This window comes from Glossina fuscipes, unplaced genomic scaffold (assembly GCF_014805625.2).
Source record: "Glossina fuscipes isolate IAEA_lab_2018 unplaced genomic scaffold, Yale_Gfus_2 115, whole genome shotgun sequence".
Taxonomy (NCBI): Eukaryota; Metazoa; Arthropoda; class Insecta; order Diptera; family Glossinidae; genus Glossina; species Glossina fuscipes.
This window is the reverse complement of record NW_023998458.1, coordinates 1,643,125-1,655,978: the sequence shown is the minus strand read 5'-3', so window position 1 is coordinate 1,655,978 and position 12,854 is coordinate 1,643,125. Positions and strand designations below refer to the sequence as shown.

Below are 12,854 nucleotides of genomic sequence, written 5' to 3'. Positions count from 1 at the left end.
TGTAATTTATTTAAATTAACTACAAGCAACAGCAACAACAAAAATTTACGACCTTTTAGTACAAAATACATAAAATAAATTTATTTTAATTTCTATTTTGTTTCTTGTAATTAATTATAATTTCATGCAGTTCGCAGTCTATTGGTAGTTAAAACAAAAATAAATATTGAATAACAACAACAATCATCTGAAATCCAAAGAATTGTTAACAAATGAAGAATTAAGAAAACAAAAATAAATAAATAAATAAAAGTAAAAAAAAATCCCGCAGCGTGTTTAAGAAATTTAAAAAAAATGAAAAGAATTTGTTTTTTTTTTTTTCCTTATCGAAAAAACGAGAAAAGGGGTATCTTAAGTAGACCTTGAATTTATATTATTATTATTTTATATTATTTTTCTTATTCGTATAATTCTTTTTATTTATAATTTTAGATTTTTATACAGAATTTAATATCTATATATATATATACTAATACGAATATATATATATATATATATATATATATATATATAATTAAAAATTATAACACAAGTGTTAGGGGAGATAAAGGCGAAACCATATAATAAAATATATGAAACAAAAAAGAAATGGGGAAAATATATAAGTAAAAGCAATTATTAATAATAATTTACAAAAGGATAACAAAAACTAAAGTAAAAAAGAAACAAAATCCCTAAATAGGTTAAAAACATTTATTATTGCAAAATAAGAGAGAGAGAAAAAAAAAAAAAGGAAATTAAACGAAATAAAATATATTATGCAGTATTATAAAAAGAATATTAATAAAGAAAGAGAAAGAAACAATATATTACTAAAATAATTATAATATTAATAAATATTGCAAATAATTCATGCTAAAAATAAATTAGAGAAATAAAAGACGTATATCTCTGGTGTTATCCAATCAAAAACGGATTAAAAATGCATTGGTTTTTTTTTCTTTCTTTCATCAATCACTATTTTTGGAAATCGCATAACTCTCCCGTAGTATGAGTTGAGTTTCTTGGTTAGTGGGGTTTATCTGTCTGCAAGAAAATGGGAGGCAGAGCGCCAGCCCTTTCCTTTGAATATTCCCAAAACTCTGTCGGAATTTCTCTTGACTTTCAATTTGAATTGAAAGCCCACTCGAAAATGGTGAAATAGTGGAGAGATTAATTTTTCATAAGCTGAAATTTCTATAAATCACGATCATCATATATAGTTTATTCAATAAGCGGGAATGTGTAATTCGCAAGCATAAAAATCTGAGGTTGGAACGCAAAATGGAGTCGGCCATTAAATATTTGTTAACATTTCAACTTGAAGTGAAAATCCATTAGACAATTCTGAGAATGGCTTATGTTCTCTTTTGCCTACATTGAATTTTTTTTTGGAAATCAAGTGACCTCTACGCGGTAAGTGAGAGACCTTATGGCCCCGAATTAGCTTATCATGCATTGTAAACTTACATCCACGGCGTTTTTTAGTTACTACTTTTATTAGTCGAAAATTTCCTAGTAGGCATGTAGAAAGTACAATTTACCCCCATCCACGTCCAGGACAATTACACCAAAAATATAGTTTCTTTTTTTTTTCTATACTCTACACCGTCGTTTGTGGTACATGAAGTTTTTGCGGATATACGCAGCATTCCAAGAAGAACTTGAGATAGATCCACCTTTTATTATACCGATCGATTCGAAATCACTTTTCGAATTTTTTTTTAAGCTCGTCTGTCCGTCTGTTCGTTTGATTTTCTTATGTCGCACCTTTTGGGACATTTTGAGGAAATTTCGAATATCGATGAATTTTGATCCAGGAACGAATAGTGTTGAAAGTAGTTCGGATCGAACCACACTCATTTCGACAAGTTACTTGAATCCTTGTAGAGTGGTAATAGGGTATTTAATGATGGTTCGTGGCTGACTATATTATTTTTATTCGTTTCATTTGACTTTATGTAGTATAGTACACAGAACACAATTCTAGAGCCTTTCGCAATTGTGATTCAATTCGGTAATTCCAAAAATCGGAAAGTTTTTATAGTTAGGTAAGGTCGGCGTTAATTGCCCTATACCATTTTACTTGGTGAAATTCTTAATTTGTTTTTATTATAGAGAATTGAAACTCTCTCATGCCTTTTTTCCACGTAAGGGTTTTGTTCCCGTGAAAGCGGGCTTTAGTTCAAATTCAATTTTTTTATTTCCCTTTTTTTTCCATAAAGCACTAAGAATTAGATTTTGTTGGTTAGTAAAAGTTTATTTTTATTTAGAACCCTTATATAAGATGAAGTCCGCATTTCTACGCTCAATGCTCAATAAAGTGAAGATCTAAAAAATTGGTCCCATCCAATTTTTTCACATTTATTTTGTATGCAGTTTAAACGATATATAGAACTAGGGTCGTATGGGAGCATCAAATCAATTTTCAATAGCTTTCGTTCTTCGATCGGAACCGCTCAGTGTGTTATATTTCTTAGAAATGTGTTGAGAAAGTGTGACCTATAGGTTGAACGGAATAATAAATGTACTGATATTAGGCGGGCAGATGGATAGGATAGTTTAAATGAAAGAAAATGAATGAATAATGAAATATAGGTCTGTCTTAAGCTCTTCTGTAACTTATTGGACAATCGGCGCTGGGTGTAAACGTCGCTACTCGCTGAGAATCTGGAAGTGCAATCACATGCTTGCTATGGGAATTATAACTGAAAATTTTTATTTATTGTTTTTAGTTTTCCTATCATCTCAAAATAGTGGATACTTTCAAAAAAGTTAAGACCATATCCGAATCTCTTTTTAGAATTCATGTCTGCTGACAATAATTTTGCAGTAATTGTCTATCGCTACATGTGAAGACTGCAGTTACTTATAAAAAGATTGAGTGTTTCCTCGCCATATATATTATATAAGAAAGATCTTTTGGAATATTTCAAGTGTGTGGGTATATGTCACCTTATGTATATTGATATCATCGTGTCAGAAGCAGGAAAAAATATGGGAAATTTCACTTATCCGTACATTTCTATCGTTTGCTATATTTTCCAATTCTTAAGATGCAATAAATTTATGTAAATATCGGATGAGTTGGATAAAAATGCATCACTGTTAACAGATGTTCTTTTGTTCAGCTCTTGGAGGCTTTACTTAATTTAATTAATTTTTTATAAAGAATTCAAGCAATGTTACAATTCGCAGCTGGAATTATAAGGCACCAAGTTATGATTAAGATAACAAATATCAAATAATAAAATAACATTACGCTTATATATAATAAAAAAGACTTTTCGTCGGGTAAGAGCGGACCAATAAATATCTTATACTATGGCGTCAAATGCAATTTGTTGCCTTATATTATTAGTTCAGGCAGATAGACGGACACACAGACAGACAAGCTTAGATCGATTTAAAAAATGATTCTGAATTAATTGCTATAACAAATATAAAATATATAATAAAACCTCGTGGGTATTACATACGTTCATATAAATTTGTAGAATAAAATATCTCGAACATTTGCGATGAATATGCTGAAAGCAAATAATGGACAGATGGACAGACAGGTTCAGAAAGAAAGCATTCCCTATAAACTTATTAAATAAGGTGCACAGTTACATGCATCGGTATGAACTTTATATGGCTCACACTATAGCTGTGGTGTAGGGTGTAAAAAGATAAAGGAAAAAAGACGAGTATATAAGTCTCAAAATTATAGACTAATACCCATACATCGCCCCAAGCATGTCAAAGCTTGAATATGAGTTGAAACTTCTGAATCAAAGCAGTCATGTCCGTCCGTTGATATTTTTCTGAAATTCTCGAAGCTTTAATGTCATTCAACTTTTCCGAAAAAATAATAAACGATAAAAAAACGGATATATAATACACAAAATTTAGCAAAAAAAATTGATTTAAATAAAATTTAATCACGAAATATAAAGAAATAATAAAATAAAAAAACAACAAATTTGTGTCAAAACTAATCTCCAACTTCATTAAGACCGAGCCCAAACAATGAAGTTCATGTTTACATTGGATATATTTTACACATCACTACTTCGCTTGTGGCTTTGCTGACCGGCAGGAGGAGAAGCAGAATAACCGATAAGAACAAAAATGAAAAGTAAATAAAAATATTGTTCAATAAGATAAAATCTAAAGACTGTTTTTGCTGTAACTTTATTGACTTGGACCATCTTAACTTTGCATTGCAAAAAAAAATACTGTTCTTATGCAGTTGTTGGCGGAAACATAAGCAAATTCAGCGTATAATTAAAAAAAAAAAATTAATTTTTTTAAAAATATTTCACAGCCAGCGCAAGCATAAAATTAAAAGAGAAGAATCCATAACCTCGAGCTTTACGAGTATAAATTAAACAATTAATAAGCTCAATAAAATAAAATAGAAAACAAATTGCGCCTCAGTAGCCGAAAGGGAGAACGGTTTCGATTAACAACCCAAGTGGGTTCAATTCTCATGGGCGGTAAAGATTTCAATATTGCCGATAGCCTCTAGAAGATAAGGCAAAGTGATAATGATAATAAATTAAAAATAAAAGGAAAAATTAACGCAAAGAATCAACATATATCTATAACTCTTCACGCTGCTGAATAAATATATTGGCCACACCGTTAGCCGTTAGGTCAAATCTAGTCATTTAAACAAAACAACAAAAAAAGGCACAATATAAAGTAATTTAAATAGTTTCCTATCAAAGTGGACCTAATCAGGTTAGATATATTTTATCTTTCAATTTATCCCTAACGTTGCCTTGATTTTTAACACCTAATAAAAAAAAAAAGAGGGTGAAAATTTCACGAGGACTATAGCCAAATAAAAAGAGGGTTAACACTTTTCCAAATCGTAGGCTATGAGAGGGACGTCCTCTTGAAATGTATTCGCCTAAATGCATAGCATGTCACTTTAAAAAAATATATATATTTTTTTTTTCGAGAAAATTATTAATAAATTTTGTAACTGCATTATAACACAGGAATATCTATCTCAAAACAATGGAGCGACGTGGACGTATCCCTGTTGCCAAATTTCGTACGCAAGAAGGTAAAACGCGTAGCCGAAGTCGTGTACGTGATCCTGATTACAATGAGCAAGATCCTGAGACGGATTTGTTCACTTTGCTTGAAGACAATATCGCCTTGAAAGAGGATAATAAAGCTCTTAAAGTGCAACTTGAAGAAGGTAAGTTCATCCTAGATGTTTAGAATTGAATTTAGAATTGAAATAAAATTGAATTTTTTTTTTATTTTTTTTTTTATTGAATTACAGATAAAAAATCGCAAAACGACTTAAAAGATGAAAATACGAAATTAGCGGAACAATTGCAAAATATTAAGAAACAAAACAATGTCATTGAAAGCGATTTAAAAGAAATGACGATCAAATTTGATAAGTCACAAATCGAACGTAATGCTTTAGATAAATTGCATAAAATGCAATGCGAAAAAATTAACAGGTAGGTTACGTCATGCATTTATTTATTTGAAAGTTTCTTTTCCAAATATTTTTTGCGATACATTTCCAGTCTTACGCTTGAATTAAAGCAATTGGAACGAAATAGTTTAACATCGTCTTTTACGGAAGTTAATACAATTACGGTCTCACCAAATTTCACATCGAAATTGCTAAAAGCTTTACCAACACCAGCCAGCACTAGTGAAATGGAAAGTATAGTTGAAGTCAATGAAGTGCCGTCGACTGTTTTAACTTCCGGTTTACTTGAAAAGTTGGTTGACGAATTTTCTGCCTTGAAAAACTCTTTCAATTTAGTTGAATTGCAATTGTACGAAGCTAATGAGAAAATTTCAGAATTATTGGAAACTGTAAGTTGTTGTTTTAATCACTTGAACTCCAAAACAAATCAAAGCGCTATTGTCATAAAATACCAACCATTACAATACTTGACAATGTTCTTGAGTTTACAAATGAAAAAATGTACACAGGGACAGACAGATAGGCTTAAAGCAATTCAGAAACATATTCTAATAAACAGTACGTCTTCATCGAGACATTCTGGATGTTGCACACATATAACGGGACATAGAAGTTATGTAATAAGTAACCTAAATCTATTTTAAATCATTCGGGATGTTGTATACATCAGAACGGACAGACGAGTTTCATCCATTTCGGAAAGGTAATCTAATAAGTAATAAATCTATCCCAAGTCATTCCTGGACGTTGCCGAGACATGTAATCTAATATACAAGCGTTTCGCGGATGATAAAAACTAATTCATTATGTACTTCTAGCAACACCACATGGAGCAAGAAAACGAAACTTTGCGCGTCGAAAATGGCAATTTAACCAAAGTGGCCAAACTCTTAACCGAAAATATGAAAGAAAGCGTGGAGACCAGTAAGAAGTAAGTTATATATATATATATATATATATATGCATATATATGCATATATGCATATACTATATGCATGTATATAGGACCTATTAATTGATAACTGAGACTGTATTGTAATGTCTTTTTTTTTTTTTTTTTTTTTTTTTTTGTTTTTTTGTGGGGAGTTTAGAATGGAAGCGGCTTTGATTAAGTTAAAACAACGGAATGATGAATTAACAGCCAAGAATCGTGACTTAATTGATGGCCCTACTTCGCCATCGCCGACAAACATTAAAGAGAACGAAGAATTTGAACAAATTAAAGAAGAGGTAGAATCACAAAACCGCGATCACGGTGAACGTATCGTTGAAATGGTGAGTTTTATTATATAAATCATCAGAATAATCATCACTAAGAATAAAAAATTATAAATAATACATTTTTTAATTTTATCATTTGAAAATTCTTTAAGTTACTGAAAAACACATCATTTGAACAATGAAAGACCATATGCTACAAAACAATATTTAAGAATTTTTGTTTAAATTGCACAAAATTTCAATGTTTTTTTTTTCGAACTCTAATGGAGACCAGTGCGATTGCTATAAGTAATTCTTTGCGCTAACTTAAAACGTTATAGAATCGGGAGAGACTGACTGTTGCTGAATACCCTACACCACTGTGTCTAATGTGATTAATCATTTATTTGCATTGATAACTTGCAAAGTTTGTGATTCGCTGACCATATAAAGGTTAACTTTTCCTTAGAACGGAGCCGGCAAATCGGAATCTAACTGAGTAAACCAATGGCTCCTATCGTTATCAATTTTCATCGTCAAAAACAAAAATTGAGATTTTCTTAGCATCCAAAGACCGACTTTTGTGAAAGCATAGTTATAAGGTTGGGGAACCAAGACTTGGTCTCGTCGGCCCACATTTTCTACATGCGTTTAGTATGCCAAGGTAACTCCATTTCCCTGATATTCATCGAGAAATATTGAAGACGGAGAAGTGTTTATTCAAATAATGGTTTTTTTCTTTTCTTTTTCGATATGAGGCGTCATACTAAACTAGTGGTTGTAAAAATGGCTCGATCGTGGGACAACATATGCCCATGTACCAAATTTCATCAATTCTATTTTGAAAATTCCATTGTTCAACACATGAATAGGTTCTAGACAGACCAATAAGCAAATATGCTTAGATCAGTTTCAATGATAACTGATGCGTCTGTCTTGGCACTGCGTACGCTCGTATAAATCTATTATATGCCTATCAGGAGTGATGTATCGTATAAAGATCTTACGTTTGCTAATTTTTTGTTTTGTTTGTTGTCTGGTGAGAACCGTTTGGCAAAATTTTTAATTTTTTCTAGAATGCTTACTATCGTTAGTTATCTGTTACTAGCTGCCTGACTTTAGTCTTCCTCTTTCATAATGTATTCGTAATATATAAAATGATTGTCTTTAGGTTTCTTAAATTTTTTTCCATTTTTTTTACCACCAGTTATATATCTCGCAGAATGGGTCGTCCTTCACTCATCATTCATTTATCGACATACGTTGCCTTCAACTTGTGCAGAAAGTATAAATTTTCTACTTTACATTTATTCTGTTACTATTACATTGACGCGCTCAACTTTAAACTTTTTGATATTCTTTTCGATGGAGGTTTATCTTCTACTATTCAAGCCTCAAAAAGTCTTTGCTTTTTTTATTGATATGAAAAAGAAGTAGCCTTCCAAACGATTAAATTGTATTTGAGATATTTGGTTGGTTACAGCGCGTCGTTCATTTCTTGCATGAGTTCATTTTACAGAAGTGGATCATCTATTCATAGAACTGCTCCGTTCAAAAATAAAATTTCACTCGATGTAAAAATAAATGCCGACTGTTTTCTTTTATACACTGCACCATTTCAGTTGACCTGATACTTAAGATAGAGTCGTTTTTAATTGTACTGATCGATTGAAAATCACTTTCTGACGGCTTGCCGGGTCGTCTTGCTTTCTCGTGTTTTCATAATTTTCGAGATGTAGATTTCAATGAAATTGGATACACTGACGTTTTTTCGCCCAGTAACGATTGCTATTGGAAATGGTTCGGATCTTATCAAATTTTGGGACCACTTCCCGTATAGCACATAATTTTTAATAAGTGAAGTGGTGTAGGGTATTTAAGAGTACTGCTATAATTTTTTTACTTGCCTATTTTTTTTAAAGTGACTTTTCAAGAAAGGGCTAAAAACATACATTTTTGCTATTGACAAAAAGTGCTTATGAAAGCCATTGGCAACTACATGGCTACATACTTTTTGGCATCGTTCTGAAAAAATGTGGGTTAGATATGGAGAGGACATGTGGGTTGTTGAGATGGTCCACAGGGAGACAGAATCATAAAAATGCAAACGCCGCTTAGAAAAACAGTAAGCCATCAAATCAAATATTACGAATGAATACTGGAGAGGCCGTATGCTTCTAACTTTTCTTGAGGATTTCTATATAAACGCGAACCATATCATGTTGGAAAATCATCAGCTTTTGGCATACTGGGTCGGTTTTTGGCTCAATTAGTTGTTGTTAACAGAGTTTTTTTAACAATTTGATTGGTCTGGAGCGGCACGTAACATAAACCACTTTGCTAATTTCCCTAAATGAGTGTATAGATCAACGATTCAACGGGACGACTGACACAGCGGAAATTTGAAAACCTTACTATTAGCTGGGAAGTCACAGTTTGATAAATGCTTATAGATATTGTAAGCGCGGTTACGACTTGTTTATACATCTGGCGATGTGATATTTGCAATTCTTCAGATATTTCCGAAAAACAAGAGTACGTTGTAATTTAACCCAAGAGACAAATTGTAATTTAACCCATGTAACCATCTAACCCAATTACATACTTCAGCGTTTTGCCCATACATTACTTTACCGTTTACAAGGCAACTCATACATTGCTATGATTTCTAGATTTAAAAGGCGTATGAGAGTTCTTGAATTAATAAAATCTGTATTAGCTCTTTGCAATATTTGCAAATACTTGCTTACATAAAGTAGGCAACAAAAATTTATATATTTAATCCCCGAAAATAGGCAGTCGCATTTTCTTTTTAAATGACGCCTAAATGTAGTTACCGTTAAATAATGTACAAATGATTATATTAGGCTTAAGTACAAGTGTTTGCCTATTTATCTTTCAAAGTTAGAATCAACGACAATCTTTTTTTTGGGGCTAACGAAAATGTGCCCAATACCCTCTACCCAATTACAAAGAATTACTTATCTATATATAAAATATTATTAAAAAAAAAAAAAAGTTAGCACAACAACATTATATTATTTTTATTTTAATTCTTATTATAAATTTTTATATTTTATCACTTTTTGTTTTAACAAATCAATTAGGGTTTGAGAAGAGTATCGGGTTTCTTCTTCAGACCATTTCAAAGTATATTTAAAAGTAATTCAACTCCACCAGTAGAAACTTCATCAGCAACAACTACAACGACAATAGTACCATCATCCGAGTAACGCTCATAAAAAAAATTGAACACTATATGCACTATATAACTTCACTTATGATTTTACGATGGCATAAAAACATTAAAAAAAAATTATTACAATATTTGGTTATACATACGATGGTGAAGGTCATCGAAGGCGCTAAAAATGTATTGAAAGTAAGGTATAATTTGTGTGTTCGTAAAAAAAATAAAAAAAAATCTAACAAAAAATCCGCTTGAAACATATCCACCTTATTGTGCACACTAATATATATATATACATATATATGTCATGTGTCATATCTCTGTGTTATGTTATACTAAAAACTAACAATTCTTAACGTTCGCTATTAATGCGACCAATACTCGCTCCTCTCGTTTGTAGCAACATCTTATGGAAGCGGCTATACAAAAAAATACTAACGATGAATTAAAAACCTTACAATTAAGATTGAGCATATTGGAAAACGAATTACAGCAGGCTATAGCACGTGCCGAACTAGCCGAAAGTGAATTAGAAAAGTATAGAGTAAATGAAAAAGAGCAAAATGCTTTTCGTCCGCCAACGCCGCCACCCATGCCATCAATCTTGTTATATAACGCAGCGATGACGACGACGATGCCCGTTTGTCGATTGATGCAACATAAACAACATCAAAGTAACAATCAGGTTTCTTCGTTGTCTACTGTTGTTGCTACGACTACTACTGCTAGTACTACTGCTACTACTAATAACAATAATGATAGTAATAATAATAACAATAATAATGTTGCTGTAACCGTTACAGAAGTGAATTCCTCATGTAACAGCGTTAGTGGCATCATACCTCGTGATGAATCCATTTTACGTAACAAACCTAATAATGTTCGTAGTAAACATAAAATAATTGATACAGTTAAACAACTATTAAAACCAGAAACAGCAACAGGTAGGTTCTCTTATACACATATGCTCGCCAGCATATGATTATCATATGCTTGTTGTGCACAAGTCGTACGCACACACATGTATATGCGCACAGGCATGTACAAGTGATTTTCATCTTTTTCTTTTTTTTTTTTTTTTTTACTATTATTAAGTGTGAAGGGTGAAGCCTCGTTGTAAATGGTCTTTGCATTCTTGTTGCGTATGTTGCGAGGAATGAATACCGTCGTAATTTCATTGCGTAGTTTCGTATGACGTGTTGCGTAGTATGATTTCTTTTCTGTTTATTCTTCGTTCATAGGTATGACGGTCACGTGTCCTCTAAAGCTGGATTTTACATTTCTGTCTGTATCAGGTTTGTTTATATTCCATGTTTGCTGTTATCCCAGCATTTTCCATACAATGACATGCATATCCGTGTATTTCATCGTTTACGTTGTTACATTGGCTTTGCCCATATGTGTGTGTGTGTGTATGTTTGCAACGATTTTCCTCTTTTTTTTTTTAGTAAAGAAATATTGTGTAAACTCTTTACGAGTTTTTATTATGTGCAAATCAATGTTCATGTATAGATTTGTATTTTTTTCTTTTCTATTATTTTTATTATTATTTCGTTTGCTTAAGTTTATTGTAAAGGATTGCTGTGGTGAAGTATTGGCTTCAGCGAAGCTTGAGGCTAATAAATTACCATAAATATGTATGTAAAACAAATGTGTACGTATACAAGTAAATACATATGTGCATATGTTTATGTTTATTTAAGTGAAAGGTAGGTAGGTAGATAAATAGGTAGGTACATAGGTAGGTACGTATTTTGTGCATTTATTTATAAAGTGTTTATTACTTTGTATTCTTTATTTCTTTACTCGAGTAATCGAAGCAGTGAAACTGTGTGAAAATACAGTAAAAATGAAGTTTTTTTTTTCTTCTCACCCTCTACCATGTTTCCAATGGTGATGCCGACAATTTATTTATGAATACCGTAAAGTGAGAGTAGAACTTTTCTAATACGTATACATACATTTCAAGACGTTCGATCGACCTACAGGAAAGAGTCGTGACATATTAATATCTCTACTTAAGGGACATTCCGGCTACATTGTAGCATTGCTCGAACCGGTACAATTAACTGCTAAAGGCATCGACTGGTTTGTTCTCGGCTGCGAAAAGTTAACTAATTAGCATTACTATAATGATTTAGATATTCTTAGATTTGTTTAATCTTACGTTTGTTAGTGGATTTTTACGAAAATGTAATTTTTCATGATTTGAGTTTTCATGAAAATTGATCGGTTTTCCGATTGGAAGGGGAATACCAAATACACATCCATGGCGCGTTACGTGCATCATGCAGCTAGCGACTGGCGAAGAGATTGACAACAATTGGCAGAAATTTAGCGGAAAATGCGAGTTATGTAGGTAACAGTAACTTATTTGTAAAAGGATATATAAGCAGAATATTTGCGGAGGACAAAATGAGTCGAATCGGCCGGAAGCGAGTCGTAACAGAGTTGAAAAGTGAGTTGAAAAGAGAGTGCAGGTCAAGAGGTTTGAATTGCAATATTCGAACGGTCAAGACGAGAACGAGAATTAAAGCGTTGCAAAGTGTTGTAAGTTCGTGTAATTCTGTAATCAGCGGTACGCAATTAATTTCAATATGTTATAGGGAGGTATTTTGCTTACAATATCATTTTAAAGAGTTGCGTTTCTCGAGAATCCGTTAACCATTTCCGATTATTACAAACCTTTCAGTACATGTTTATTTTCAAAACTTTCTGTAACGCAGAGCTCACACGTCCCATGTAGGAACGAAAAGGTTTGAAGTTAAGCCTAACATTTGCTTTCGAAAGGAACTAATAGAAGACCGCACTGACAACATTTTGCATTAATTCGAATCCGCCTTCTCCTCTGGCCATTTTTCCTAAGAGGATACCATACATGTAAACTATGCTACTTATTTTTGAGAACTCAAAGCGCTCAATGTCCACAGCACGTGAAATATTCAAACCTTACATCAGTTGTGGCAAGGTTATATTCAATTTGCGTGGATACATAATACGTTTTGGGATATTATACCAAAGCATTCAGGCGCA

At 32.2% G+C, this 12,854-nt stretch overlaps 1 protein-coding gene across 5 annotated transcripts in view; it reads left to right on the top strand.

The window, feature by feature from the left end:
* LOC119640137 (TATA element modulatory factor) overlaps positions 1 to 12,854 on the top strand; it is a 40,973-nt gene that overhangs the window by 14,472 nt on the left and 13,647 nt on the right. For 3 of the 5 annotated variants that reach the window (XM_038037975.1, XM_038037973.1, XM_038037974.1), the window contains 6 exons: positions 4,974 to 5,179; positions 5,267 to 5,453; positions 5,523 to 5,820; positions 6,250 to 6,362; positions 6,523 to 6,706; positions 10,222 to 10,765. In XM_038037975.1, the coding sequence (XP_037893903.1) occupies positions 4,993 to 5,179; positions 5,267 to 5,453; positions 5,523 to 5,820; positions 6,250 to 6,362; positions 6,523 to 6,706; positions 10,222 to 10,765 (1,513 nt within the window). In that variant the 5' untranslated portion in view covers positions 4,974 to 4,992. Of the gene's footprint in view, positions 1 to 4,973; positions 5,180 to 5,266; positions 5,454 to 5,522; positions 5,821 to 6,249; positions 6,363 to 6,522; positions 6,707 to 9,738; positions 10,019 to 10,221; positions 10,766 to 12,854 lie in introns of all 5 variants that reach the window. The other 2 variants (XR_005247610.1, XM_038037976.1) reach the window with 2 other exon arrangements.